Source organism: Capricornis sumatraensis, chromosome 4, assembly GCF_032405125.1.
Source record: "Capricornis sumatraensis isolate serow.1 chromosome 4, serow.2, whole genome shotgun sequence".
In the NCBI taxonomy this organism is placed as follows: domain Eukaryota; kingdom Metazoa; phylum Chordata; class Mammalia; order Artiodactyla; family Bovidae; genus Capricornis; species Capricornis sumatraensis.
This window is the reverse complement of record NC_091072.1, coordinates 101,635,545-101,662,504: the sequence shown is the minus strand read 5'-3', so window position 1 is coordinate 101,662,504 and position 26,960 is coordinate 101,635,545. Positions and strand designations below refer to the sequence as shown.

General features: G+C 48.0%; 2 protein-coding genes across 2 annotated transcripts; both read left to right on the top strand.

Annotated features, from left to right (window-relative positions):
- The first annotated feature begins 1,139 nt into the window (after positions 1–1,139).
- Positions 1,140–14,804, top strand: IKZF4 (IKAROS family zinc finger 4). Its single transcript, XM_068971457.1, has 7 exons — positions 1,140–1,179; positions 7,720–7,824; positions 8,811–9,071; positions 10,044–10,211; positions 12,664–12,813; positions 13,264–13,395; positions 14,041–14,804. The coding sequence occupies exons 1-7, from the start codon at positions 1,140–1,142 to the stop codon at positions 14,802–14,804; spliced, it is 1,620 nt and encodes a 539-aa protein (XP_068827558.1).
- Positions 14,805–23,227: 8,423 nt separating this feature from the next.
- Positions 23,228–26,598, top strand: RPS26 (ribosomal protein S26). Its single transcript, XM_068971456.1, has 4 exons — positions 23,228–23,258; positions 23,795–24,070; positions 24,855–24,985; positions 25,697–26,598. The coding sequence occupies exons 1-4, from the start codon at positions 23,228–23,230 to the stop codon at positions 25,730–25,732; spliced, it is 474 nt and encodes a 157-aa protein (XP_068827557.1). The 3' UTR covers positions 25,733–26,598.
- Positions 26,599–26,960: the final 362 nt, after the last annotated feature.

Below are 26,960 nucleotides of genomic sequence, written 5' to 3'. Positions count from 1 at the left end.
CCCATGAACTGTATGGTCCATGGAATTCTCAAGGCCAGAATACTGGAGTGGGTAGCCTTTCTTTTCTCCAGGGGATCTTCCCAGCCTAGGGATCAAACCCCGGTCTCCCACACCGCAGGCAGATTCTTTACCAGCTGAACCACCAGGGAAGCCCTATTTAGCCAATGCTACTACTATATTTGCTTATTTAATAAACTTTAAGTTCCATTCTTCTAGACTGTTGCTAGTATTCTCAAATACTTTTCTCAAAATTTTGCATTTTTGGTTTTCACTTTTTGGAAAATGTAAGGATGAATTCCACTGCTCTGAACATCTACTATTGTTCTAGATAGGAGATGGATGTATGTAAATTTCTACCAAATAGGGATTTTTTTTTTTCTCCTCCCACAGGCTCCTAAGGAGATAATTCATTGCAACAAATTATCACTTTTAATTGTCCTCACTTCTGGATTGTTTAATACTCTACTGCCAATTACTGTTTGCCTTCCCTCAAATAGACTAACCTGCATTTTAAATTCAGGTTCCCCTTCAACTCCCCTTTAAAAAAAATAAAGGTAGCAAAGTAATTGACAAAAAGTAAAAGAAACCACTTAAGGATTTAATGTCCCCTCTCTGAACCTGAGGTGGACCACTCTTCTCTATCTTCTGCTTTCCTGTCCCTCTTCCTCCCCCCACCCAAGCATGTTTGCCTTGAATGACTAAATCTAAACTTCTTAGATTACTACTCCCTTCTTAACAAAGTGTAGCAACTCTGTGGGGTTGTTTCTTTGCCTGGTGAGCGCTGAGCTGTAACATGTCTCCTTTCTTACACCATCCGCTTCACTTACAGAGAGAGGGTCTGCTCTCCAAACAACGCAATCAGGGACCAGTTCGGAATGAGACAGCGCTTCCACCTGAGAGACTGGGGAACCCTGCAGAAGTTGGGAGTTAGAGGAGACCCTGGGGTTTGGAAGTCAGGGTACATCGTCTTTGTCATCAGGACAAAGTCTGAGGTTTTGCTTTGTTAGAATAGGGTCAGAGCACACTTAAGTGGTCCTTTAGGGTTCTTGCTAACTCCAGGATGTTAGAGAGAGAAAAACTACTTCCTTTCCAGATCTAGCTTCTAATAGTAGCTGTTTTCTCTTCCAGCAGAGTCTAAGATGGACATAGAAGACTGCAATGGCCGCTCCTATATGTCTGGTATGACCTCTTGTGCTTTCTGTTTGTCAGGGGCTGGGAGCACGCTCTCCTGTGGAGCAGAGTGGAGAGCCTTCAGCTTAGCACATGACCTTCCAGTGCACCGCAGTCTTGAAACTGTCACTTTTGGCAGTGCTAGATAGAGTGGTTTGTTTTGTTAATTTTACATTCCCTAAAAAGTGATTCTCTTCCCAGACTTCTTGGAGGATAGGAGCAGGGGAAGGAAATAAGAGGGGTACTGTGAGTGGAGACTATTAGAGAGAAGAGATTTGAAACAAAGTAGTGAAAGCAAGATCTGGTTCCTTCTCCTGTGCTGAGGTCACTAACCAAACATGACACCCAGGGTTTCAAACCTCAGAGGCCTGCAGGGGCCAGGTAAGATGTAACAGAGTGAAGTAGGCTCAGATAATGAGCAGAAGAAGAGAGTAATGGGGACAGTCATGGACTGGAGAGTACATGTCCTTCCTCAAGGAGCAACAGCTCTGCAGGGTCCACTGGAATGTGTCTCCAATGTGGCCAAAGCTTCCAGTTTTTCAAAAGAAATCAGAAATCAGGATTTTATATGGAATGTCTCCCTTTAAAAATAATAACTTTGTATTTTAAGAAATGTTCCATGGGGTAAGCCAAATTTGTCTACAGTCTGAATTCAGCCAGTGGGCCAAGAGCTTACACATTTGAAGTAGAGAGAGAGGGAGACCAATTCTCCCCCTATCTTTTCCATGATCATAAAGCTTTTTATACCTGCCAAATACTCTTATGAGGCAGAAGAGGTCCCGGCTTGTAGTATGGATGGCTTTTAGGGATATGAAAGTAATCACGATCCTCTTAGTTTCACAAGATGAAAAGAAATGAGGAACCTCATTTGGCTCTCTCTCCGAGGGTGTAGAAAATGGCCTAAGACAGAATTTGTCTCTGGGATGGGAAGGAAGCATTTTGGGGACCATTAGAATTTTGAGGCAGGAAATGATTGTAAGAAATAACGGAATCCAGAATTGGGTTTTGACATAACACGTATCCCCATAAGTAATCCAAGCACCATTGTAGTAATGACCTATAGTTTATTTTTTTTTACTTCAAAAGTGGGACCAATGGAGGAATTATGGGCATGCACTAAGGGAGATAGCAAGATGGGCCAGACACACATATGAGAGTTATTGGCAGCACCCAAATAATGTCAAGATAAGTTGACTCTGACCCCTTTCTCTTTTAAGGAGGGAAGGAGTTGGAATTGGTACAGGCATTTGATACCTGCTACATGCTGGACAGAGTAACAGGGATCAAGTGGACTGATTCAGTTGAAAGAGACTTTATTGGAGCTAAAGTCATGTCTCTTCTAAGGAGCCAGCCAATCCTCCTGCCTCCTGCTGAGGTGGGCCTATTCAGAAAACCACTATTGAGCAACACCTGTTCTCAGGACCCTGCCTTGGAGCTTGAGAACACTCAGAGGAAAACTAGTCCCTACCCTAAGGCAGGCAAGTGAGAAACTGGGAACCTAGCTGAGGAAATAGCCCATGGAGCACTTTTCAGCCTATCTCTGGAGAACATTGGATATTAGAAGAAAACTGAGTGTATTGGCATCACTGTGCTACGAAACCAAGCTTTCCCGGCTTTCAGCAGGTTGGCACTTCCTAGATGAGAAGAGTCCTCAGCAAAGGATTGTTTTTGAATGAAAGTGGAGGCCAGAAACCACTCACCTGTGTTTTGAGAATTGTAGATGTCAGCAGCTACCATAGAGAGGGATGGGGACTAGGGGAGGGGGGCTGGGAGTCAAGGAAGGGCTCACATGAGCTCTGAAAAGCAGCCCCTGCAGGACCAGACATGGCTGAGACAGTCCATGTGAGGGTCTCCTGAGAGCTGCCCCCGTACCCCTGCCCCCACCACTCTTCTGCCTCTACACAGGGGACTTTCCCTTGCCTGGCCAACTGATGAAGGGGGAATCTCTCCTGTTCTCCAAAGAGGTTTTCGCCACACAGAACCAATTCCAGAAAGTCCACCTCTTCCTTCCTTATCTCTTTCTTTGGAAAGATCATTCCCTGGGGTGGGTCGAGGGCAGTGGGGTGGGGGGGCAGGAAGAGAGGGAAGAAAGGAGGAGTCCATTCATTTACCACACAGATGCTCTCCCTGCCCCCACTCCCTATCTTTCTAGGGAAACTGAGTTGCTCAAACCCAGCTCATACAATTAATTGACTGAGCAGTGCTTGTTCGAAGTTTTCTGGGACTGTGAAATGTTTAAGGGAACCTTGGAAGAAAGGGGTCCAGAGGTAGGCAGCCCAAAGTTTCCCAGCCCCTCCCACCCCCTAATTCTTGGAATCAGAAAATCTAGTCTTCCAAAGTAGGTCAGCACGGCGGCCGTGAGCAGCTCTTCTGGAAGGGAAGGGAGCCGAGGCCTTGTCTTGATGGAGGGCGGATTCATCCAGGGCTGTCGGCGGCTGGGGCCCCAGGGGCACAGGATGGGAGGGGAGGTGGGGAGACCGGAGCAGCACTTTGCTTGGGATCCAAAAGGGCTCCAGGCCACAGTGCAACACTAGCCCCGAGATCAGACTGTGCAGGGCCCTCTGGCTTCTAGGAAGGGGGAGGTTGTTAGTCCCGCCCACCCCAACCCCCCCAATCTGGAGAGCGACCTCCCTCCTGGAGGAGGAAGAAAAGGAGGGAAGACAAGGGCCTGAGTTTGGTGGGGGAGGGGCTTTCTGCTGATCTGGAGCCTTGAAGCTGCCCCTTGTCCTGGGCCCCATGACCTCTGAGGCCTTGTCTTCCCCAGCTGGCAAAGCATTGGGCCTTCCCTGGGGCCCCCCTCTTTCTCCCCCTACCCAGCGGGCCCATCCATCTCCCTCTCTCTCTTGCACACACTCTTGTGTCTCTCAGGCATTTGTTGTGCAGTTCCTCTTTGTCTGCTGGGCACGAGGGCAGCAGCATCTGCCTCCCTCCCAGTGCACCCCCCACCCCAAGCCCTTCACCGTCTTGAGAAAGGGATGCTGTAGCCTAGCGACCCCCCCCACCCCCCCACCAGAGGCACAGACACATTCTCTCCAGCCCCCTCCCCAGGCACATTCAAGCGTGTGCTGCTTGCGCTCTCCCTCTCTCTCTCTCCCCCCCACCTCTCGCACCCTCTCTCTCTCCCTCTCTCTCTCACACACTCACACACACACACACGCACACACACACTCATACACACACACACACACACACAGACACCCTGGGCTGAGTTCTTCTCGCTGGCTGCAGCCGTGGGCCTCTGCTCACCGAGCCGCTGCCGCTGCCTGCGAAATGACGGCGGTTCCCCTCACTTCCAGGAATCCACGCTTCCTGGAAGGTGAGTGGCTGGGCTCACCCCTGCCTGCCACCGAGACGCAGACATGCACACACCACCCGCACTCGCTCGCCGTTTCCAAGGCGGCGGCCGCGCTCGCACCCCAGGGTCTCACCGGCAAGGGAAGGATAATGTAAGTTCAGGCAGAAGGTGGCTAGTGGAGGGGGGCGGGGAGGGGGGGCTGCTGCTGGGGCTCGGGAGCCAATTCAGTAACAACTCCCCGAGCCTGAGGAGAGGGAGAGGACTGGGGGCTGTGTGTGGAGCGGGGGAGGGGGCGTTCCTCCTCACACTTGAGGAGGATGGGGAAGGGTGTTTGGTGTTGCTAAGCAAATGCTGCGACTTGGTCAGTGCAAGCTTGTGGTGACATCTTGATTAGGCCTTGGGGACAGATGTAGAGCTGCCTGGGATGAAATGCCGAGACAGGCTGGGGTGGGAATGGGTCATAAAAGAACCTAGGTAAAGAAGGGTCCCCCGACAGCAGATGCCTCTGCCTGGAACTGAGATGCGAGGGGCCTCAGCCTCCTCCCCACAATAGAGCTGGGGATGGGCGTCTTTCTCTGCTCCTGTCCCCACTCTTCCCTGCCAGCAGGCTAGCATCCCGCCCCCTGGAGCCCATGGTCAAGAAGGCAAAGCAGTTAGGACGAGGTCCCTTCAGAAAAGCGTGGAGGCTCTGGGACCCCACAGCTGGCTCCTCCCTCTGTTTGGAGGAATGGAGGAAGGGCAGCAGGACCCGAGGACTGGGCCCCCTCAACTGGGAAACACATCTAGCTGGTGGGACACTGCTCCAGTTCCTTTCTCTCCTTACTGCTTTTCCTTTACCCACCTCCTGGTTCCTCTGATGTGAACCTCATGATTTGGCTTTGCCCTCCAGGGGGTTTGGATTCAGCCAACCTAGGATGACTTTAACCAAGAAAATTTCTCTGAGACCTAAGGGCAACCCTAATTCTTGGCTTTGATAGTCTGGGATTTCTCGGGAGTCCCAGGCGTTTGAAATTCCCTCTCTGGGTTTTCTGGGGCCGAGAGAGGAACTGCTAAACTTCCTAAATTGGACTCTTGTTCTCTTCACCATCCGGCTAAAACTCAAAATCCCTGGAGCCCCCGAAGACTTTCTAACCCCTGAAATGGATTTATTTCAGGTATTAGTCCCGTAAAAGTTGACCTGAGCCTGTTTCACCTCTTACCTGTGTCCTAGGGAGGGCAATGGCATCAAAGAGCCTCTTGAACTACAGGTGTGACCCTGGAAGTAACTGTTCCTCCTGTACCCAGGCCTTAAGAGGGAGAGCCGAAGAGAATGTTTCCCCCTTACTGTCCCTAAATATCCCTTTAAGGATGTTTTCCCCATATATCAAGCCCCAGGCCCCAAGAGGCAGCCTCAGCCCAGTAGGCTGGGACCAGTGATGGATTTCCAGCAATCTCACTCATTCTTTTAGGGTCGGACTTAGCACCAGGCCCCGGAGCCCTGTTCTTCCCCCATTACTAACATCCAGTGATTTAGGACAAGTCAGCCCTTTCAGCCCTTCCAACCTTAGCAAACCCTACTCAGTTAAAAGGACATATTTTAAAAACTGGGTCTGAGTCTATAGGTCTCAACCCACAGCTCTGAGATGCTCACTTGGTGATATGTGTGTGGTATTTATAGGGGGCAACATTTTTTTTTTTTTTTTAGATAACCACGGCTCATCTAAAGAGCCACAGCTGGGGAACCTTGGTTTCAAGCCATAAAGCTTCTTCGATAGGTAGTGAATAAATGTCCTCAGGCTTTGATGGGCTAGAGTGGGGGAAATGGGACTTTTAGTAGAGGAGATGAATGGGAAATGGTCCCAAAGTCCTGAGTGGTTGTTTTCTTCCCACTGACCAAAGCTGGAGAGGGATCCCTCAGGAGGGTGTGTTCCGGATTTCTTGCCTCAGGCCCAAGACTCCAACCATTTTATAATGGAATCTTTATTTTGTGAAAGTAAGTATGTGCATAGCTGGGAAATTGGGTAAAGTGCTAATAGGTGGACTTTAGGGATGAATTTTAGGGTTTCTCTCTCTCTCTCTCTCTCTCTGTCTTCCATATTTAGACCTGTGTGCACACATCTATGCATGTTCATGTTAGCGAATAATGTAGATGGCTAGCCCAGTGTTTATCCCCATAGGTATGTTCTCTTTATGTCTATCTACCTATGTGATATATGTCCGTGTCTGTGTTTATCTACATGTGTTTTATTTCACATGTATATTTGTGCAGAAGATTGTGGGGAGGAGGGTTTTTTTTAAAGACATGATTCGTACCTTCAGGTATGTTATCTGATTTTTAAAAACATACGTGACACTCTTAGAAAGTATTTTTACAAAGCTATTTGTCAACAAATTAAAATGCATATATATTGAGAATACACTGATTATTTCACTGTCAAGGAAATGTCAAGTAGTAACTATGTGATTGGAATACTATCAGATGGAGGTTTTCTAGAATAGCTACATTTTTGCTGATTTTAGAGTGAGATGGACCCAGGTCTTGCCTTCTGAAACAGTGACTCCCAGTTAGCTCTACACAGATGAGGGTTAAGGACACGGGTACTTATTATTTGTGATCAGATCCGGGTTCCAACACTACCAGCTCTGTGACCTTGGACAAGTAACAGAGCTGTTTTTGTGCCTCAGTTTCCTCATCTGTAAAATTAAAGATCATACCAGCCCTTACTTCACAGGGTTGTTGTAAAGATTCAATGAGATAATTCTTTTAAAGTGTATAGAATGATGCCTGGCATGTAGTAAGCACTCAATTAATGTTAGCTGCTATCATTATGATTACTATTATTATCATTAGATTCAGGGACAATTCCAGCCGCCCTTCCTGCAGATCCCGAATCCGGTGTCGGGGGCTCCAGAGAGTAACAGTAGGGAAGAACGTCTGTCCTGAACTGCCTCCCTCGCAAGGCCCCCATTTTCCTCTCCACCCCGGCCCGCCTAGCCCCAGCCCTGCTTCCTGTGGACGTCAGGCAGTGATGCTCTTCCCCTCAGGCCTAGATGAAGGTAGGGTGGGCAAGGCACAGCCACTGAGCTCGCAGAAGTCAGCGCCGGGCACCCAGGCTGACGAGGGCATGAGGTATGGTGCCCTACATACAACGCTGCCTCATACATGGCTACAAGATAAATGTTTGTGAAATGTAACTGAACTTTAAAGAGATCAGGCGTAGACGGAAAATGGCTCGAGCTGCAGCTTCACCTTCCTTCTTGTTCTCTCCTCCAAGGTAGCGGGGACTCGTCTCTGGAGAAGGAATTCCTCGGGGCCCCAGTGGGGCCCTCAGTGAGCACCCCCAACAGCCAGCACTCTTCTCCCAGCCGCTCACTCAGTGGTAAGTGCAGCCTCCAGCCTCTGGGCCCTGGGCACCCAGTGTGTGTCTGGCCCTCAGTTCGCCTTCCATGGCAGCCATTTCCCGCTCACTGCCTCCGTCTGATTTCCGGCCCAGAGTACCTAACAGCACTAAGGAGCTCCATGTCTAGGGTTTCTGTGACTTCTGAGGAGGGGGTGAACCTTCACTGCCTATGACTAGGGTGGAATTGAAAGAGGCACGGGTGGGATTAAGGTAAAGGCTCCAAAGAAAAACTCTGGAACTGAGCAGATGGAAGTGGTCATGAGCTGGAGTTACATAGGAAATAGAGATGAGAAGAATCCCCTCCTCACCCCCGCCGGTCTCCTGCCAGACAGGGTCCCCATGACTGCCCCTCCTCGCTGGCCCTGGATCTGTGACATTCTCTAAATGGTTGGAATAGCCAGGAATGTAGGTCAGAGCCAGAGCCAAAGCTCTCTCCTCAATGGCTCCTCCCTCCTCCAGTTCCCCTCTCCAGATTTTCACAGAGGGGAATAGAGGTGTCAGGCCCTATGGGGTGGGAGGATAACGTGAGCTATGTCTGTCTTCCAGTTTTGCTCTCTTTTCAGCCCGCCGTCTCCGTCATCATAGGACCGTTTTCCCGCCAGTGTTACTCCCTGGCTTCCTGCCCGGGGCCAAGCCAGACATCTTCCTTAATGACAAGAGAGTGGAGGAAAAGGCTCCCCTTAGTCTCCTCCTCTCTCCAGTAACTGAAGACATCCCATGTACCCCAACTTTTTTCCTCTGGAAACCTGTTTACCTCGTGGGTGGGAGAGGAGGACAAAAGCTTGTCTCAAGTCCCAGCAGGACCCCATAGCACCACCCAGGATACTTAGGAGATTGGCTTCTCTTAAAGCCTGAATGTCTCAGGGCTTGGAGACAGCCTTTGGGACTTAAGGAGGGCCTCTCTGGCCCGCGGGCAGGCTCCCTCCTTGGTCTGTCTCTATCCTAAACACGCTCCCACCCTCCAGCCAACTCCATCAAGGTGGAGATGTACAGTGATGAGGAGTCGAGCAGACTGCTGGGGCCGGACGAGCGTCTCCTGGAGAAGGATGACAGTGTGATCGTGGAAGACTCCTTGTCGGAGCCACTGGGCTATTGTGATGGAAGCGGGCCAGAGCCTCACTCCCCTGGGGGCATCCGCCTGCCCAATGGCAAGCTCAAGTGTGACGTCTGCGGCATGGTCTGCATTGGACCCAACGTGCTCATGGTGCACAAGCGCAGCCACACGGGTGAGTACGGCAGGCGCCCCAGGCCCAGGCCAAGCGGGGTCATCTCAGGAAGGGGAGGTCTCTCCCAGCACTGTTTCTAGCTGCTAAAAAAAGGTGAGGGGTGAAATCTGGACTCCATCAACACCTGTACTTCCTGGCATTTTCCTCAACTATAGTTATAAAGGCAAGCTGGTGTTTGTCTCAGGAGGTGATGGAGGAGAAGACGTGTTGCCTCAAGAAATGTCCTATAGGGGACTTCCTTGGTGGTCTAGGGGTTAAGTCTCCAAACTTCCACTTCAGGGGGCATGGGTTCGATCCCTAATCAGGGAACTAGATCCCACATGCCACACTCAGAGGTGCCACAACTAAAGGTCCTACATGTTATAACGGAGAGCAAAGATCCAAGTGCTGAAACTAAGACCAGGCATAGCCAAATAAATAAATTTTTTTTACAAAAAAGAACAATCCTATAGTCCAGCAAGGTATTGTTTGGGCTTTTCTGTCTTATGGGTTTTTTTTTAACTATGCCAGTTGGCATGTGGAAACTTAGTGCCCCACCAGGGATCAAACCTGTGCCCCTTACCGTGGAAGCACTGAGTGTTAACCACTGGACCACTAGGGGAAGTCCCTGTCTCATGAGTTTTTAAATAAAGGAAAACAGAAGCCTCTTCACAGCTATCTTGGGCTCCAGGCTCCTGGGGCAGAGCAGGCCCTGCGGGGTTCAGTTCTTGCTAACAGTCTTAGGCCCAGCATTCCAGGCCTGGTACCCTTTGCCCTGCCACACACCTCTAGTCCAGTTCTCAGGGTGAGACTGTACCCAAGGGGTCCTTTTCAAGCAGCATTTGTGTGTGTGTGTGTGGTACTGCCCTGCCTTGCAAATGTGTTCTGAGCACCTTCCTTCCCTGGGCTGGGTAGAGCAGAGGGTAAGGGACTAGGTTCAACCTTCACAGTTCCTCACCCTCGCTCGTCTGTGATCTCTTCTTCCCCTCACAGGGGAAAGGCCCTTCCACTGCAACCAGTGCGGTGCCTCCTTCACCCAGAAGGGCAACCTGCTGCGTCACATCAAGCTGCACTCCGGGGAGAAGCCCTTCAAGTGCCCCTTCTGCAACTATGCCTGCCGCCGGCGCGACGCACTCACTGGCCACCTCCGCACACACTCGGGTAGGCCGCAAGTCCGGAACACCCAATAAATAGAACTCAGCCACTTCTCTAGTGTTGGAGGGTTACAGTGTCTACCACTGAGGGGGGCAGAGCACTCCCAGAACAGAGCAGCAGGCCCCGGGGCATTTGGGGCTCTTTGATGGGATATTTTACATCTGCCATGCTCTGCGACATGGAGCAAGAGGGGCATGGGTGATGTTCCTGGCTGTCAATAGTCACCCTCCCGAACTTGGCTTTTAACATTCATGATGATGCCAGAACCATCCGGGGCCCATCACCCTCCCTTCTGAGCACCAGGGACACCCCTCCTTCCACTCTCATGTACTCCAGCCCCACACCTGTCACCATCTTCACCACCCCGCACAAACACCAGAGGTCTCTGGCAACCTCTGTCTGTCCTCCCTGAGACTTCCGGCTGGTTCCTGTAAATTTCCGCAGGCCTCTCAAACTGGAAGAAAGGAAACCTAGGGAAAGAGTATCCCATTTCTGTTTCCCATCTCACGAGGTTGTTACCTTCCTAGAGGCAAGAGCAAATCCAGAGGGTGCCTGGAGGTCAGTGTTGGGAACACTGCCAGGGACCCTGGACTAACCAGGTTTCCTAGCCCCAACCAAGACAGGTTAAGTCAAGATCTTTCTGGATCAGCTGGACAGACAGCACTTTTGAAGCCTGTCACTAAGTTTTAAGCTTTTGACTTGGACTTGGGAAAAGGCCAGGAGCTGAGCTGGCAGGAAGGAGGGAGCTCAAGATTGGGAAAAGGAAGCAAGAAGGGCAGAGGGGAAACAATTAGTAGGGTCTGTCCTTGGAAACTTTCCTTGTTTTTTTTCTCTCTTCTTAAACTCTCCTGGGCCAGGATTTAAAGGGCCAGAACAGTCACCTCACCACCCTCTTGTTCCAGATTTCCCCAGCCACCTACCTTGTTCTAGATTCTCTTACTTTGGAATTGAGACCTTTCTCTCTATGTATGTGGAGAACTAGGGAGAAAGATCATTATTGATTCAGGCATTATAATCTACAAATATTTTACATGTGTCTCCTCCCTCATGTGATCTTCATAACAATTCCAAGGTAGATGTTATTATCACAGAGCTATTCCACAGCCTCGCTGGAATCCAGTTAATGGCAGGTGTGAGCGGTAGGTGCGAGCAAGTCAGACTCCTTTTCTGAGGAAAAGGGTGGCTCCCCCTGCTGGTTTGGAACAAGGATGGCTTGGCCCCCTAGAATTCTTACCAACCACAGCGAAGCCAGCTGGGAGGACACTGGATGTTGTTGTATAGGACGTTTTAGGGACACAGGTGGACAGAGATACACTGATCTAAGCGTTGGGTCTCATCTCTGTGAGATATTTTCTATCACAGCCTACACTATAGGAAAGAAAAGGGAGTTCCCCTCCCAGATGTTAGACCATCTCCCCAAGAGTCTTGGGTGGACGAGGACCACGGCATTCATCTTATCCCCCAACCGCTTGGGTTTACAGAAAAAGAGCAAAAAGGCAGTAGGTGACTTAGTCTAGGCCCAGGTTAGGCCTGTGTCAGTAGGGGCAGAGGCCGGTAGTAATTACCAGCCTCCTGAAGATACCCTCTCCTGTCTCCCTGCTCAGTAGTGGCAACATACTTTCACAAATATCCTCTCTCAAGTTGTTTTCAAAGGAAGTGTTGATCTCAGTTTTCCCAACCTTTTATTTTTATCACTGGAAACAAAATCTTTATAACCTCTTCTTTGTTTTTTTTTTTTAAAAAAAACGAAGACCCCCCAAATTGGTGTTTTCTTCCTTTACTTTTCTCTGGTTATTTTCTTTATTTTTCTCTTCTCAGAATTTCTCTATCAGTGATGGTTTTTCTGGGGCTCTCTTGGTATATCTCAGTGTAGCGAAAAAGAAAACTGAGCAGTTAAAACCAGGCCGGGCATGGAGGTAAAAATATAAGTAAAGGTCAGTGAACATGCCCCTCCCCACCCTGGCAGAGCTGAGGGCTCTCATTTCTGTCACCCCAGCCCACCAGTTTCCCCCAAACTCAAGCAGATAGTTCGTAAGCAAAAAAATCCCCTTGTCTGATAAACAGCCCTTACACCCGCCTGCCACATGGAAAGGTTAAACCACAGTCTGGGCCCCAGACTCTGAGATCCTGGGGTGGGGCCAGCCTGCCTGCCAAGGATGATCCCCTGCAAAGTCCCCGGGTCCTTCCTTCCTTTGAACAGCAACGTGGCCATCTTGAGGCCCACCAACAGTCCGAAGCCATGTGCCCTCTCTCCTCCCATCCCGGTGCGTTGTCTTTCTTCTTCAAGGTTCCACCGTCTGTTCACGCTGGCCGCTGAAGCTGGGGAAAGAAAGATGAGCCAGAGAACTCAACTGAGCCACGTCCCTTCCTCCTCACTCCCATGCATACCTGCTCCTGGATGATTCTGCAGCACCAGCGAGCAGTGACTCTGATGCCCTCTCTTCCCTCTCCTCTGCAGTCTCCTCCCCTACGGTGGGCAAGCCCTACAAGTGCAACTACTGCGGCCGGAGCTACAAACAGCAGAGCACCCTGGAGGAGCACAAGGAGCGGTGCCATAACTACCTGCAGAGTCTCAGCACTGAAGCCCAAGCTCTGGTTGGCCAATCAGGTGAGGCCGCAGGCAAGACCATCAGGGCGTGCAGGACAGGGACGACCCCAGCACCTACCCTCACAGAGGGATGGGATCTCCGGAATAAATAAATGTGCCGAGCACCCGAGTTGGTGCAGAGCCCTGTGGTGGGTGCTGCAGGGAGATCCAGAGGTAGGGAGGATTTCATCTATGTTGTCAGTCTAATGGGAGAGAGAGAGAGCACACAGGAGGTATGCAGTCAAGGGTCAGATGCATGTAATTGTCTCCACATCACCAGAAATGTGCTGTAGTGAGCTCTAGATGGGGTGCAGTAAGCAGAGTGCCATTTCCCAGGCATCCGATATGACCTTCCTCAGCTACTGACCTGCTGGTTTTCTCCAGGGAAAGGCAGCTGGGCCCCTGCTTCTCCTGCTCAGATGCTCCTGCCTGTTGTGCCCTCCCCACCCCACCCCTGCTCCCTCCCACCAGGTGATGAGATACGGGACCTGGAGATGGTGCCAGACTCCATGCTGCACTCATCCTCTGAGAGGCCAACTTTCATTGACCGTTTGGCCAACAGCCTCACCAAACGCAAGCGTTCCACCCCCCAGAAGTTTGTAGGTAAGAGTCCAATTGGAGAGGAGACATCAACTGGAAGCCACCACTTGTCTAAATCTTAGCACTGGCGGCTGTTAGACCAACTGGGTCTGGAGATTTGCTTGGGGTGGAAGAGACCAGCCTGATGGTCTCTTAGTGTTCAGAATGTATCCCCAGAATGGGGGGTGGGGCGGGGAGTAAAGAAGGAGAACATCCCTCACGAGGGGGAAGATGGGTCAGAGTTGAGGGCTCTCAGGATGGTTGTAAAAGGAGAGGGTTAGGGGTCAGGCTTTTCCAGTTTTTGAAAATGGTAAGGACTTCTGTTTATGGGGGCTGAGAGAAGGGCCCTTTGAGTCAGATTATGGGGACTGAGAGAAGGGCCCTTTGAATCAGAGAGAAAAGGTGTTTATGGGGGTCCACGGCCATTAGCTCTCTTTGTGGAGAGCAATGAAGGAAGTAAGTTTTCAAGACCAGTGGGTTGGGACCAAGTCCTTCTCTAAGATTATACCCCAGGGTTGGGGAGCAGCCCCGCAGAGGACCTGACCTTGTGGGAGGTAAATGAGGGGTGGTGAATAATGTTACATCCCCAGGGAAAGAAAACAAAGAAGGAATCCTAGGGGAGCTTGGACTTACCCAGAGTCAGCCCTCCTGAGACCCTTCTCTCCACAGGTGAGAAGCAGATGCGCTTCAGCCTCTCAGACCTCCCCTACGATGTGAACTCGGGCGGCTACGAGAAAGACGTGGAGCTGGTGGCACACCACAGCCTGGAGCCTGGCTTCGGAGGTTCTCTGGCCTTCGTGGGGGCCGAACATCTGCGTCCCCTCCGCCTCCCGCCCACCAATTGCATCTCAGAACTCACGCCCGTCATCAGCTCTGTCTACACTCAAATGCAGCCCCTCCCTGGCCGACTGGAGCTTCCGGGCTCCCGGGAAGCAGGTGAGGGGCCCGAGGATCTAGCTGATGGAGGTCCCCTCCTCTACCGGGCCCGAGGCCCCCTGACTGACCCTGGGGCCTCCCCCAGCAATGGCTGCCAGGACTCCACAGATACAGAGAGCAACCACGAAGATCGAGTTGGGGGGGTGGTGTCACTCCCTCAGGGCCCCCCACCCCAGCCTCCTCCCACCATCGTGGTGGGCCGGCCCAGTCCTGCCTACGCCAAAGAGGACCCCAAGCCACAGGAGGGGCTACTGCGGGGCACCCCAGGCCCGTCCAAGGAAGTGCTCCGGGTAGTGGGCGAGAGCGGCGAGCCAGTGAAGGCCTTCAAGTGCGAGCACTGCCGCGTCCTCTTCCTGGACCACGTCATGTTCACCATCCACATGGGCTGCCACGGCTTCCGAGACCCTTTCGAGTGCAACATCTGTGGCCACCACAGCCAGGACCGGTACGAGTTCTCTTCCCACATTGTCCGGGGGGAGCACAAGGTGGGCCAGTGACCTCCTGCCCCACCTCCGTCCACCACTCCACTGCCCTGCCTGCGGAGGCTAGCCCTGTCCTCACCATGTCTCTAGGGGTTGGGTTGTATAGCCCCCACCACTGGCTACCTGACTTCACCCTTGACCCTGACCCGTCCTCACCCGTGCTCCTCCTCCCCACTGACTGATCTAAGCGTTGTGATGAAACAGGTCTTTTGCTCATCTTTCTCCTTTTTCTCTTCTCCTTTCATCCCACCATACTCACTGAGTTATTTATTAATACAATTTGTTGAGTTTTTTCTTGCTTCTTTTTTTTTTAACTTATATCACTTACCACACCCCCACCTTCCTGCCCAGTCCCCTTCCACTTTAGGCCTAATTTGTCTCTTTGCGCTTTCTCCAACGGCCCCAGGAGTAGGAAGCTCCTCTTAGTGCTAAGAGGCCTTGGGCTTCCTGATTTAGGTCCTCATCTTTTGCCGTATCTGATTCTTCCGTTTTTGATGCTGATCGCTCTCTCTATTCCTACCTTAGCTCTGTGGCATTACCTCTGCTCTCTGGGACCCTTCAACCTGGTACTCCATACCTCTTGTGCCCTCTCACCTTAGGCAGCTTGCACAACTCCTGATCAAATGAAGAAATCCCTCATTTGGAAGTAGGAGAGGCTGAAGAAATTCTCCCCAGGCACCCTGGGACTGAGGGTCCTCTTGACATCCCACTAGGAATTAGAGTTCCCCAAAGCCCACATTCGGGATCCGCCTCTCCAGTGTGATCTCTCTCTCTTCTCTCCTCGAACAACCCCCAACACTGCTGTACTCTCTTCAAACTGCCTGTCTACTCAGTGGTGGTTTTTCTCTCCTTGGAATGCCCCAACTTTATATTCTCAGGGGCCAAGGCTAGGTCAGCAATCCTCTGTCTCTGACACGTGTGGAGCCACAGGTGCCTAACTGGGAACCAGGGAAGGGAATGGGTCAAAATTCCTCTCTTTCTCTCCCACCTCTCAAACTTCCTCACTCTAGTGACCTACTTGGGCTCTCAGGGGCTCCTAGGTCCCTGTCCTATGAGAAACTGGTGGGTTGCTGCCTGATAACAGGGGGTATCCTCAGCCCCCAAGTCATGCTGCCTTCTCCCCGCTAGCAGGATTCACCCTCTCATCCCCGGTCTCCTGGGCCCTGTTCTTAGGATCAGTGGCAGGGAGAAAAGGATGTCTCTTTTCTCTCTCCTAACTCTCAGTATAACCAAAAATTATCCCCAGGATGAGCAAGGGCATACGCCCCTCTCCCCATTCCACTCTTGTGCCAGCAAGAATGGGATGGACACAACTGAACTGGGAGAGTCATCCTTTACTACCCCCTCGACACTCAGCTCCCAGATGTAGGGCAGGAGGGGGCACTCTCCTGGCTGCTGCAGAGACTCCTGGCTATTTGGGTAACCTAGATAGTGAGACGGGGGCAGGAGGAGATTGCTCCACCACCAAGTGGAGGTCTCTTTCAACAAGAGTTCCCTGCCCAAGGCCACAGCCATCCCATTCTCTGCTTCCTTGAGATTCAAACCAAAGCCTGTTTTTCTATATTTAAAGATTAAAAAGTAAAAACCAAACAGAACACCTCACAAGTTGTAACACTTGGTCCTTCTCTCTCTCTCTCTCCCCTTTTCTCTTCCCTTCCATTTTTCTTTCCACATGTCCTTTCCTTATTGGCTCTTTTGCCTCCTACTTTTCTCACTCCCTATCAGGGATAATTCAGGGGGATGGTAAAGGGTTGGCTAAGGGACAGACCCTGGAATTGGGGCTCTTAAGGGCTCTAAGAGAGTCTACCTTATCCTATTATGGGAAGGGAGACCCTAAAAACTTCTTTCTCCTCTTCTCCCCCACTATGTGGTCTCCCCAAGAGAACCAGATTGTCAGGGAGGGACACTGTGGGTTGATTGTTTCTCCTTGACAATGTAGCAATAAACAGATGCTGCCAAGGGCAGGGGATCAGGGAGCCACTTGGGAGGAGAGTGGTCTCTGGAGAAGGGGAAAGTCTTCTTGAGAGCACCCCCAGGGAACTGGCTCCTTGTTTCAGAATGGCAGCAGAGTTGAGATTCATATCTGGGGTTCCCCTCAACTCTCCTGGTTATCGAGCCCCTTGCTATTAGACCTGCCTTCACCACCTCTTCTGCGTCTGCTGTGTATTTGGTGACACCTCATAAGGACTAGTCCCTTCTGGGGTATCAGAGCCTTGGGGTGCCTCATCCCCTCCCCGTCAGTTTTGGCACCTGTAACCTCCTGGAACATGAAGGACTATGCTCTGAGGCCATACTCTGAGCCCATGAGAGCAGAGACTGGAAGGGCAAGACCAGGTGCTAAGGAGGGGAGAGAAGGGCACTCTGTCTCTCTCCAGACCATCACTGCACTTTAACCAGGGTCTTAGGTACAAAATCCTACTTTCCAGAGCCTTCCAGCTCTGGAACCTCAAACATCCTCATGCTCTCTCCTAGCTCCTTTTGCATAAAAAAAAAAAAAGTAAGAAAAACAAAAAACACACATTGAAACCCACATGGAGAAAAGAGGTGTTTTCCTTTTATACTGATATTTAAAATCAACACCACACAAAAAAATTTCTAAATAGACACTTTTCCAGACCTTTGTTTTTTCGTGTCAGTGTCCAAGCTGCGGATGCGATTTTGTAATACTTCTGGCAGCTTCTTTCCTTGTGTACATAATATATATATATAATATATATTTTTAATCAGAAGTTATGAGAACAAAAAGAAAAAATAAAACACAGAAGTAAGTGCAATACCACCTCTCTTCTCTCTCTCCCAGGGTTTCATTTGTAGCCTATGCTTGGTGTCTCCTTGGATCTTACCCCTTCACCTCCTCCTCTTCCTCTGGGGCCCCCCTTCCTTTTTTTTTTTTTTTTAAAGAGTTTTTCTCCTTTCTCAAGAGGAGTTAAACTAGCTTTTGAGACTTATTGCAAAGCATTTTGTATATGTAATATATTGTAAGTAAATATTTGTGTAACGGAGATATACTACTGTAAGTTTTGTACTGTACTGGCTGAAGGTCTGTTATAAATAAACATGAGTAATTTAACACCCCTGGTTGTTTTTGCAGACTTCCTTTGCCTTGCTTTTCTGCTAGGAGGGAGGGGGACCTCCTTGTAGCATATTATACCAACTACTAAATGTTTTGAGGCTCAGCTGGTAAAGAATCAGCCTGCAATGCGGGAGACCTGGGTTGAGAAGATCCCTGGGAGAAGGGAAAGGCTACACACTCCAGTACTCTGGTCTGGAGAATTCCATGGACTGTATAGTCCATGGGGTTGCAAAGAGTCGGACACAACTTAGCGTTCACTTTCACTTTCACACGTTTTTTAAGATGAACAAGTCTTAAGACTGAGAGGAAACCAAACAAGAATGCTCAAGGTGTTACTACAGAACAGAAGAATTTTCAAACTAGAATGAGAAGTGGAGGAGATTATTCCACCAGGAGTACCTTCAGGATAGGAGAGAAACCCCAACCTGCCTATGCATACAAAGCAGAGATTCATCAAACATTTGTTGAGTACCTACTATATGTAAAACATACTATACACCGAGGGAGATACAAGACACATAACGTGAATAGTTATGTATGATACAGATATGATATGATAGTAAGTCTACCAGTTCTTGAGCATTCTATAAATGCAAAGCACTGTGCCAAGTATTCATTTAACTTAGGGAAATTAATAGGTAGAGACAACCTATAAAATAATTCATTACTAGTGAAGGATTAAAAACCAAGAGAGAATAAATAACTTGTCTAAGACTTATCAGTAAGTGACAGAACTCGTATTTGAACCCAAGGACATGGTGTCTTATTCCAATGTCTGTGTTTTTCCCTTAAACCCCAGAAATCCAGCGAGTAAAACTCAGGCTATGAAAATCCAAAGAAAAATCAACATAGGAACATTAACTTTGTTCTTAAATATTAACTATTTTCTGTCCCCATCCCTGAAGCTTTTTTCGGTCCTATTTACCTTTTTACCATTCCATACAATATTGTCTGCTTTGTGTTTTCCATGAGACTATGTTGAAGTGAAAACTGGAGACACTTCCATCTAGAGTCTATCATTTTCTAGCAAATTGACTAGCAAATTGAAACTAGAAAAGACCACAAGCATAATTGTTTTGAAGCCAAAACAAAAGTTGAGAAATAAATTTTAACTCCAATTACGTGGGTTACAAATTAGCAGAAACCACGATGGATTGTTAGATGGACAGTGAATCTGGTGTGTTTAGACTCCTGAAGGATTCACAAATGAAGGGTCCATCTCCATCTGTACTATCTTGGATCTGAATGCTGGGAGGTCACATTGATACCAAAGTTTCTTCAACTTTGGAGACAACTGTGTGGTTAGTTCTAGAAGGTCTTGTAGGTCTTCAAACAACCATTCAACTTCAGCTTCTTCAGCATTACTGGTTGAGGCATAGAATTGGATTACTGTAATATTGAATGGTTTGCCTTGGAAATAAACAGAGATAATTCTGTCATTTTTGAGACTGCATTCAAGTAAGGCATTTTGGACTCCTGTTGACTATGATGGCTACTCCATTTCTTCTAAGGGATTCTTATCCACAGTAGTAGAAATAATGGTCATCTGAGTTAAATTCACCCATTCCAGTTCATTTTAGTTCGCTGATTCCTAAAATGTCGATGTTCAATCTTGCCATCTCCTGTTTGACCACTTTCAATTTGCCTTGATTCATGGACCTAATATCCCAGTTTCCTATGCAATATTGCTCTTTACAGCATCAGACTTTACTTCCATCACCAGTCACATCCACAGCTGGTTGTTGTTTTTGCTTTGGCTCCATCTCTTCATTCTTTCTGGAGTTATTTCTCCACTGATCTCCAGTAGCATATTGGGCACCTACCGACATGGGGAGTTCATCTTTCAGTGTCCTATCTTTTTGTCTTTTCATACTGTTCATGGGGTTCTCAAGGCAAGAATACTGAAGTGGTTTGCCATTCCCTTCTCCAGTGGACCACGTTTTGTCAGACCTACAAGACCTTCTAGAACTAATACCCAAAAAGATGTCCTTTTCATTATAGGGGACTGGAATGCAAAAGTAGGAAGTCAAGAAACACCTAGAGTAACAGGCAAATCTGGCCTTGCAAAACAGAGCGAAGCAGGGCAAAAGCTAATAGAGTTTTGCCAAGAGAACGCACTGGTCATAGCAAACACCCTCTTTCAACAACACAAGAAAAGACTCTATACATAGACATCACCAGATGGTCAATACCAAAACCAGATTGATTATATTCTTTGCAGCCAAAGATGGAGAAGCTCTATACAGTCAGCAAAAACAAGAGCTGACTGTGGCTCAGATCATGAACTCCTTATTGCCAAATTCAGATTGAAGTTGAAGAAAGTAGGGAAAAGCACTAGACCATTCAGGTATGACCTAAATCAAATCCCTTATGATTATACAGTGGAATTGAGAAATAGATTCAGGGGATTAGATCTGATAGACAGAGTGCCTGAAGAACTATGGCAGAGGTTCATGACATTGTACTCCAAGGAAAAAAATGCAAAAAGGCAAAATGGCTGTCTGAGGAGGCCTTACAAATAGCTGTGAAAAGAAGAGAAGCTAAAGGCAAAGGAAAAAAGGAAAGATATAGCCATTTGAATGCAGAGTTCCAAAGAATAGCAAGGAGAGAGAAGAAAGCCTTCCTCAAGAATAAGTGCAAAGAAATAGAGGAAAACAATAGAATGGGAAAAATTAGAGATCTCTTCAAGAAAATTAGAGATACCAAGGGAACATTTCATGCAAACATGGGCACAATAAAGGACAGAAATGGTATGGACCTAACAGAAGCAGAAGATATTAAGAGGTGGCAAGAATACACGGAACTATACAAAAAAGATCTTCATGACCCAGATAATGACAATGATGTGATCACTCACCTAGAGCCAAACATCCTGGAATGCCAAGTCAAGTGGTCCTTAGGAAGCATCACTATGAACAAAGCTAGTGGAGGTGATGGAATTTCAGTTGAGCTATTTCAAATCCTAAAAGATGATGCTGTGAAAGTGCTGCACTCAATATGCCAGCAAATTTGGAAAACTCAGCAGTAGCCACAGGACTGGAAAATGTCAGTTTTCACTCCAATCCCAAAGAAAGGTGATGTCAGAGAATTTTCAAACTACCACACAATTATACTAATCTCACATGCTAGCAAAGTAATGCTCAAAATTCTCCAATGAAGACTTCAACAGTACAGGAACCAAGAACTTCCAGATGTTCAAGCTGGATTTAGAAAAGGCAGAGGAACCAGAGATCAAATTGCCAACATCCACTGGATCATCGAAAAAGCAAGAGAGTTTCAGAAAAACGTCTACTTCTGCTTTATTGACTATGCCAAAGCCTTTGACTGTGTGGATCATCACATACTGTGAAAAATTTTTAAAGAGATGGGAATACCAGACCACCTGACCTGCCTCCTGAGAAATCTGTATGCAGGTCAGGAAGCAACAGTTAGAACTGGACATGGAACAGACTGGTTCCAAATAGGAAAAGGAGTATGTCAAGGCTGTATATTGTCACCCTGCTTATTTAGCTTATATGCAGAGTACATCATGAAAAACGTCGGGCTGGAAGAAGCACAAGCTGGAATCAAGATTGCTGGGAGAAATATTAATAACCTCAGATTTGCAGATGACATCACCCTTATGGCAGAAAGTGAAGAAAAACTAAACAGCCTCTTGATGAAAGTGAAAAAGGAGAGTGAAAAAGTTGGCTTTAAGCTCAAAATTCAGAAAACTAAGATCATGACATCTGGTCCCATCACTTCATGGCAAATAGATAGGGAAACAATGGAAACAGTGACAGACTATTTTTTGGGGCTTCAAAATCACTGCAGATGGTGACTGCAGCCATGAAATTAAAAGATGCTTGCCCCTTGGAAGAAAAGCTATGACCTACCTAGACAGCATATTAAAAAGCAAGAGACATTACTTTGCCAACAAAGGTCCATCTAGTCAAAGCTATGGTTTTTCCAGTAGTCATGTATGGATGTGAGAGTTGGACTATAAAGAAAGCTGAGCACTGAAGAATTGATGTTTTTGAACTGTGGTGTTGCAGAAGACTCTTGAGAGTCCCTTGGACTGCAAGGAGATCCAACCAGTCAATCCTAAAGGAAATCAGTCCTGAATATTCATTGGAAGGGCCGATGTTGAAGCTGAAACTCCAATACTTTGGCCACCTGATGTGAAGAACTGACTCATTGGAAAACACCCCGATGCTGGGAAAGATTGAGGGCAGGAGGAGAAGGGGATGACAGAGGATGAGATGGTTGGATGGCATCACTGACTCAATGGACATGAGTTTGAGTAAACTCTAGGAGTTGGTGCTGGACAGAGAGGCCTGGCATGCTTCAGTCCGTGGGGTCACAAAGAATCAGACATGACTAAGCGACTGAACTGAACTGTGTGGTTGGCTACCCATGTATAGCCACTGTTGCTCAAGAACTTGGAAAAAACAAAGTATTTTCAGTAGGGGGTCAGATTCATCAGAGAGTGGTGCAATCACCTTGGTGTGGCTTGATCAACACTTATTAAAAGAAAATAAAACATAACAGTGCACCTTATGTTGTAAGGGCATGGTTTCATGAACTTTGTGTTTCACGTGTGTGTGTGTTTCACTTCTCTGTGTGTGTATTTGTATATGTACTGAGTACCAAAGTAAAATATATTTCTACTAGGATTCTGAGTCAAATCGTCTTAAGTCACTAGTCCAGGCTATTTCCCCATCCATCCGTTTGTTAGGTAAGAGGCAGCATAGTATAGGGAAGCCAGAACACCTCTTATTAGCACTATGTGACTTTGGCCAACCTCAATTTCAACCTGTCTACACGGTTCTTCAATCTGTAAATTAAGGACAGTAATATAACCTACTTTATAGGTTATAGGCTTTTGAGGTTTAAATGAGTTAATATTTACACAATGACTACCACAGCGCCTAGCATTGTGCTAGAAGGTTCCAGAAATTTTTTAAAAAGTGAATGAGAAACAGCCCTAGCACCAACGCACTCGTCCAGGGCTCCTCACTGGGTGGACGGTCGGGCGGGGGCGGGGTTAGGGGGGGCGCGGTTTCCTCCAGATTCATTGGAAGGTGGTTGTTCAATCGCTCAGTTGTGTCCGACTCTTTGCGACCCCATGTACTGCACCACGCCAGGCTTCCCTGTCCTTCACTATCTCCCAGAGTTTGTTCAGACTCATGTCCCTTGAGTGGATGATGTATTGAAAGGAGGAATTAAAATGTTTTATTCCCCTCCCACCACGCCCCACCTTGGGTTTCTCAATCTTGCGCCAACTGGAATGTCAGAGAAACAGCGTCTCCCAGTGGCGTGGTGCAGACTTCGGTCTAAGTGCTTGGGGCCCATGGCCTGCCAACCTCACACTACAACTCCCACCATGCATCTCTTCCCCTCAGGCCTCTTAATAGGTATGGTAACTTGCGTTCTCGTGGGGCAACTTCCGCGCCTAGCACCGCAAAAACGGATAGCTATAGTGGCCAGAATTACGTCCGGAGCAGGGCGTCGCAAGGTTTGCTGGGAAACATATAACTCTAATTTTCTTCCGCCAGTTGATTAAATAGTCCCATAGTCACCTTGCGCAACGGAAAATAAACACGAAGAGCACCTTCCTACCCTAGATTTAAGTGGGAACACTGAGTAATAAAGAAAGTTTGAGTAAAGTGGATTCCTGTTTTGGCGTGCGGCCTGGAGACATCTAGGGGGCGTGAGCGGAGGGATCTCACTCTATATAAGAGAGCCGGCCCGGTAGCCGGATCCTCTCTCGCCTCGGCGCTTCCAAGATGGTGAGTGCTAACGCGTGGAGAATAGCACGGGGCAGGGTGGAGACTGAGAGGGGCCGATTTTGAGATTGCGGGGAGGGTTGAAAGCCTGGACCGCGGTGGAAGAAAGGAGGGAGGGTATATTTCCGGCTTGGAGGACTCTACGGAGGGACTGGAGATCTGAGTCGCGCTTTCTTGGGGGTGGCCGGCAAGGAGTGTGGCCGGAAGGGGGCTAAGTCCTGGTAAGCTGCTTCTTCTTAATGGTATTTTCATCCTGAGGCAGACCAAGAAAAGAAGGAACAACGGTCGTGCCAAAAAGGGCCGCGGCCACGTGCAGCCTATTCGCTGCACCAACTGTGCCCGATGCGTGCCCAAGGATAAGGCCATTAAGAAGTTCGTCATTCGGAACATCGTAGAGGCGGCAGCCGTCAGGGACATTTCTGAAGCGAGTGTTTTCGACGGTGAGTTCGCAGCGCGATATGCGCGAGTATGCTGATATCTAAAACCACCTCCCGCCGCCACCCCCCATCCGTGGGATCTGTTCTTTGGAGCATCTCCAGCACTTTTGCCCTGTTTCGGTTGTTGTCGGTAGAGGAGAATGGTGTTTTTGCTGCGTTGTGTGCCCTTTTGAGCCCTGTCTGGACAGAGAGGGGTTTTTTTTTGTGGTCTTGCACAGTCTTTGAGTCTTATTTTGTGACTGTCTCTGTGGGGGATGAGATTCTAGAAGCACTTTAAGTGCTTATCCTGTATCAAAACTTGGGGAGCGCTGGCTGTAAAGGTGGTAAATATAAAAACCCTTTTGAATTGTTGGCAAACCTGTGGAAAGGAGTTTTTTTAAGAGTGGAAGGAGTCTTAGTTGGGTTGATAAGGGTGGTTTTTAGAGCGATATGGTGTCGTCGTTTTCTCTTTTTAAGACTTGTTAGATTTCTTAGGTAATTGGGAATGGGGACAGAAGTAGGCATTAGGGCTGGCACAATTACTGAAGGAACTGCATTCCATCCTATTGCATCTGTGGTGTGGATTTAGTCCCTGTGGTGACAGGATGAGTTGGTAGGGGAACATTCGTTTGTGAATTGTGTACCTGTGTTTAGGTATAAACTGAACAGTTGGATTTGGGAGTGAAATCTTGGAGGTATGCCGGACTTCTAAGTGCGTTTATTTTTGAGGGTTAGAAGGAACAAGGAAGAACAGGGCAAGGTGGGTACTGTATCTAATATCACAACTCTAATTATTTTTGTTTCGTAGCGTACGTGCTTCCCAAGCTGTATGTGAAACTACATTACTGCGTGAGTTGTGCCATTCACAGCAAGGTAGTCAGGAATCGCTCTCGGGAAGCCCGTAAGGACCGAACACCTCCACCCCGATTTAGACCTGCGGTGAGTACCTTAAAAGAGTTATGGAAACTAGAGGGGTAGTTCAGTTTAGTCGCTCAGGCGTGTCTGACTCTTTGCGACCCCATGGACTACAGCGAGACTTCTCCAGTACCACATTTCAAAAGCATGTAGAAAGGCCTTTTGTGAGTTTTCTGGCAGTCCAAAATCAGATTATCTTCTAGTAGATAGACAGCTACACCAATTCTTAGCCTTCAGATTCTTGAATCCTTGGAGATAGGACTGTACTTTGCACATTAATCCATTTTTAAACCCATGGGAGAGCCAAGGATAGGCTGTGCCTACCTATAAACATCTCAAGAGACATCCCACGAGACATCCCACAGGAGTTACATGGTCTGGATTTACTACTTGAATCTCGTTTTTATTTAGCAAAACCAGATCTGGGATTTAGTATCTGGGTCATGAAGATCTTTTTTGTTGGGGTAATAGAGGAAAGATAAATGAGGACAAGGAATAGCAAATTAAGATCTCTGCCTATGGGTGGGGTCAACTAAGTCTGGTAAGATACATGCCTGAAACATTTGCTTTCAAGTTAGTCTGTTTCAGATTGAGTAGTGTCATCTCCTTGCACATCTATCCATGCCTTTATGGACCAAATAATACACTGCTAGTGATGGGAGGGCAGTGGTCGGGTTTTTTGAGAAGGGGACATGTCCACTGATGGTTTTTTAATTCTTTGACTTTGTCTTTCAGGGTGCTGCCCCACGTCCTCCACCAAAGCCCATGTAAGGATCCAAGTCCTTAGAGACTGAAGAAATATTGGTGTCTCTGAAAAGACAATAAAATGGAAATTATACTTTATGTAGCATGTTGAATATATGTTGCCAGATGGAGTGGGGGTTGTGTACATTTGGTCTCCCCAGTTTGCGTAGCTTAGGGGTGGGGTGAGGAATTAGGGCACCTGTGTTTGATTAATTCAGCCTGGCAAATGGTTTAAGTTGGTGTCTTTAAAATGGGGAGGAAACTAGCAGTGAGGAGTGCATCAGGAAGTCACTTAGGCTAAGGTGTGCATTCCTCTTGTGGCAACATGAAGACTTTAATAAACATCCACAACTTGCATAAGGGGATCTGTATTCAGGTCCTTAACCTCAGGTCAAGTTTACATGCCTACCTTGGTCTGCTGCTAAGCTAATCACCCAGCCTTCATCTTTCTGTGGTACATTGCTTTATGGGGTGACAGTGCCCTGAATGCCAGGCATTCGTAGAAATTTGTGGAAGTCCCATACGAGGGGGGTTTTGCAAAAAGTCTGGGAAAAGGCTGTAGTCTGTGTGACAACGGCTCTTTTGTCTCAGAGTTCAGAGTTCCCAGCTAGCAATACACGGTTGACCCTTTAACAGCATGGGTTTAACTGCAGGGGGCGGGGGTGGTTTTGTTTTTAGTAAATACTACGCGATTCACAGTTGGTTGGAACGTTAAGTGTGAAAGTACAGACAGATTCAAAAGGCTAACTCTAAAATATATGGATTTTTGAAGAGATGGTGCCCCTAACCAGTGCTTTGTTCAAGGGTCAAATGTACACGTATATTTGAGAAATTTATATGTAAATGTTTGCTAAGGCCTTTGCTGGTTAGGTTATATGATTTTTTTCCTTAAGCTAAACTAGTAGCTTGGAAGTTTTGATTAAAGTACACATTGTTCTGGGAAACAAGTTTTTGCAATGTTTATATTCAAGGGATATGATAACAAAGAAGGGGTGAAGTGTTCTGGAGCATAATGGTGGTCCTATTAATGGGAGAACCTTTAACTAAAGAAACCCAGTTGGAAATTGTTGATCCTGTCTTGTGGTCCGCATACCCATGCATGTGCTGAAACAGCTGTGGCAAGTCCTGGATTTGTTAGAACACTGTAGGTGTGGGTTTCCATCCTGTCGGGAGACTCCCCCCAGTATCTGTGCTCCTTCATTCCTCTATATTTGTGACTCCCTTAACACCAAGGATAAAACATTGGATAGAAGGA

What these genes read in the sequence shown, in the direction of transcription:
- RPS26 (XM_068971456.1), top strand. Translation starts at nt 23,228, where the DNA reads ATGCATCTCTTCCCCTCAGGCCTCTTAATAG. An exon ending in TGAAGCGAGTGTTTTCGACG is followed by an intron (nt 24,071 to 24,854) that starts GTGAGTTCGCAG and finishes TTTGTTTCGTAG; the next exon opens with CGTACGTGCTTCCCAAGCTG. An exon ending in CACCCCGATTTAGACCTGCG is followed by an intron (nt 24,986 to 25,696) that starts GTGAGTACCTTA and finishes TTTGTCTTTCAG; the next exon opens with GGTGCTGCCCCACGTCCTCC.
- IKZF4 (XM_068971457.1), top strand. Translation starts at nt 1,140, where the DNA reads ATGGACATAGAAGACTGCAATGGCCGCTCCTATATGTCTG. An exon ending in CCACCTCCGCACACACTCGG is followed by an intron (nt 10,212 to 12,663) that starts GTAGGCCGCAAG and finishes TCTCCTCTGCAG; the next exon opens with TCTCCTCCCCTACGGTGGGC. An exon ending in CACCCCCCAGAAGTTTGTAG is followed by an intron (nt 13,396 to 14,040) that starts GTAAGAGTCCAA and finishes TTCTCTCCACAG; the next exon opens with GTGAGAAGCAGATGCGCTTC.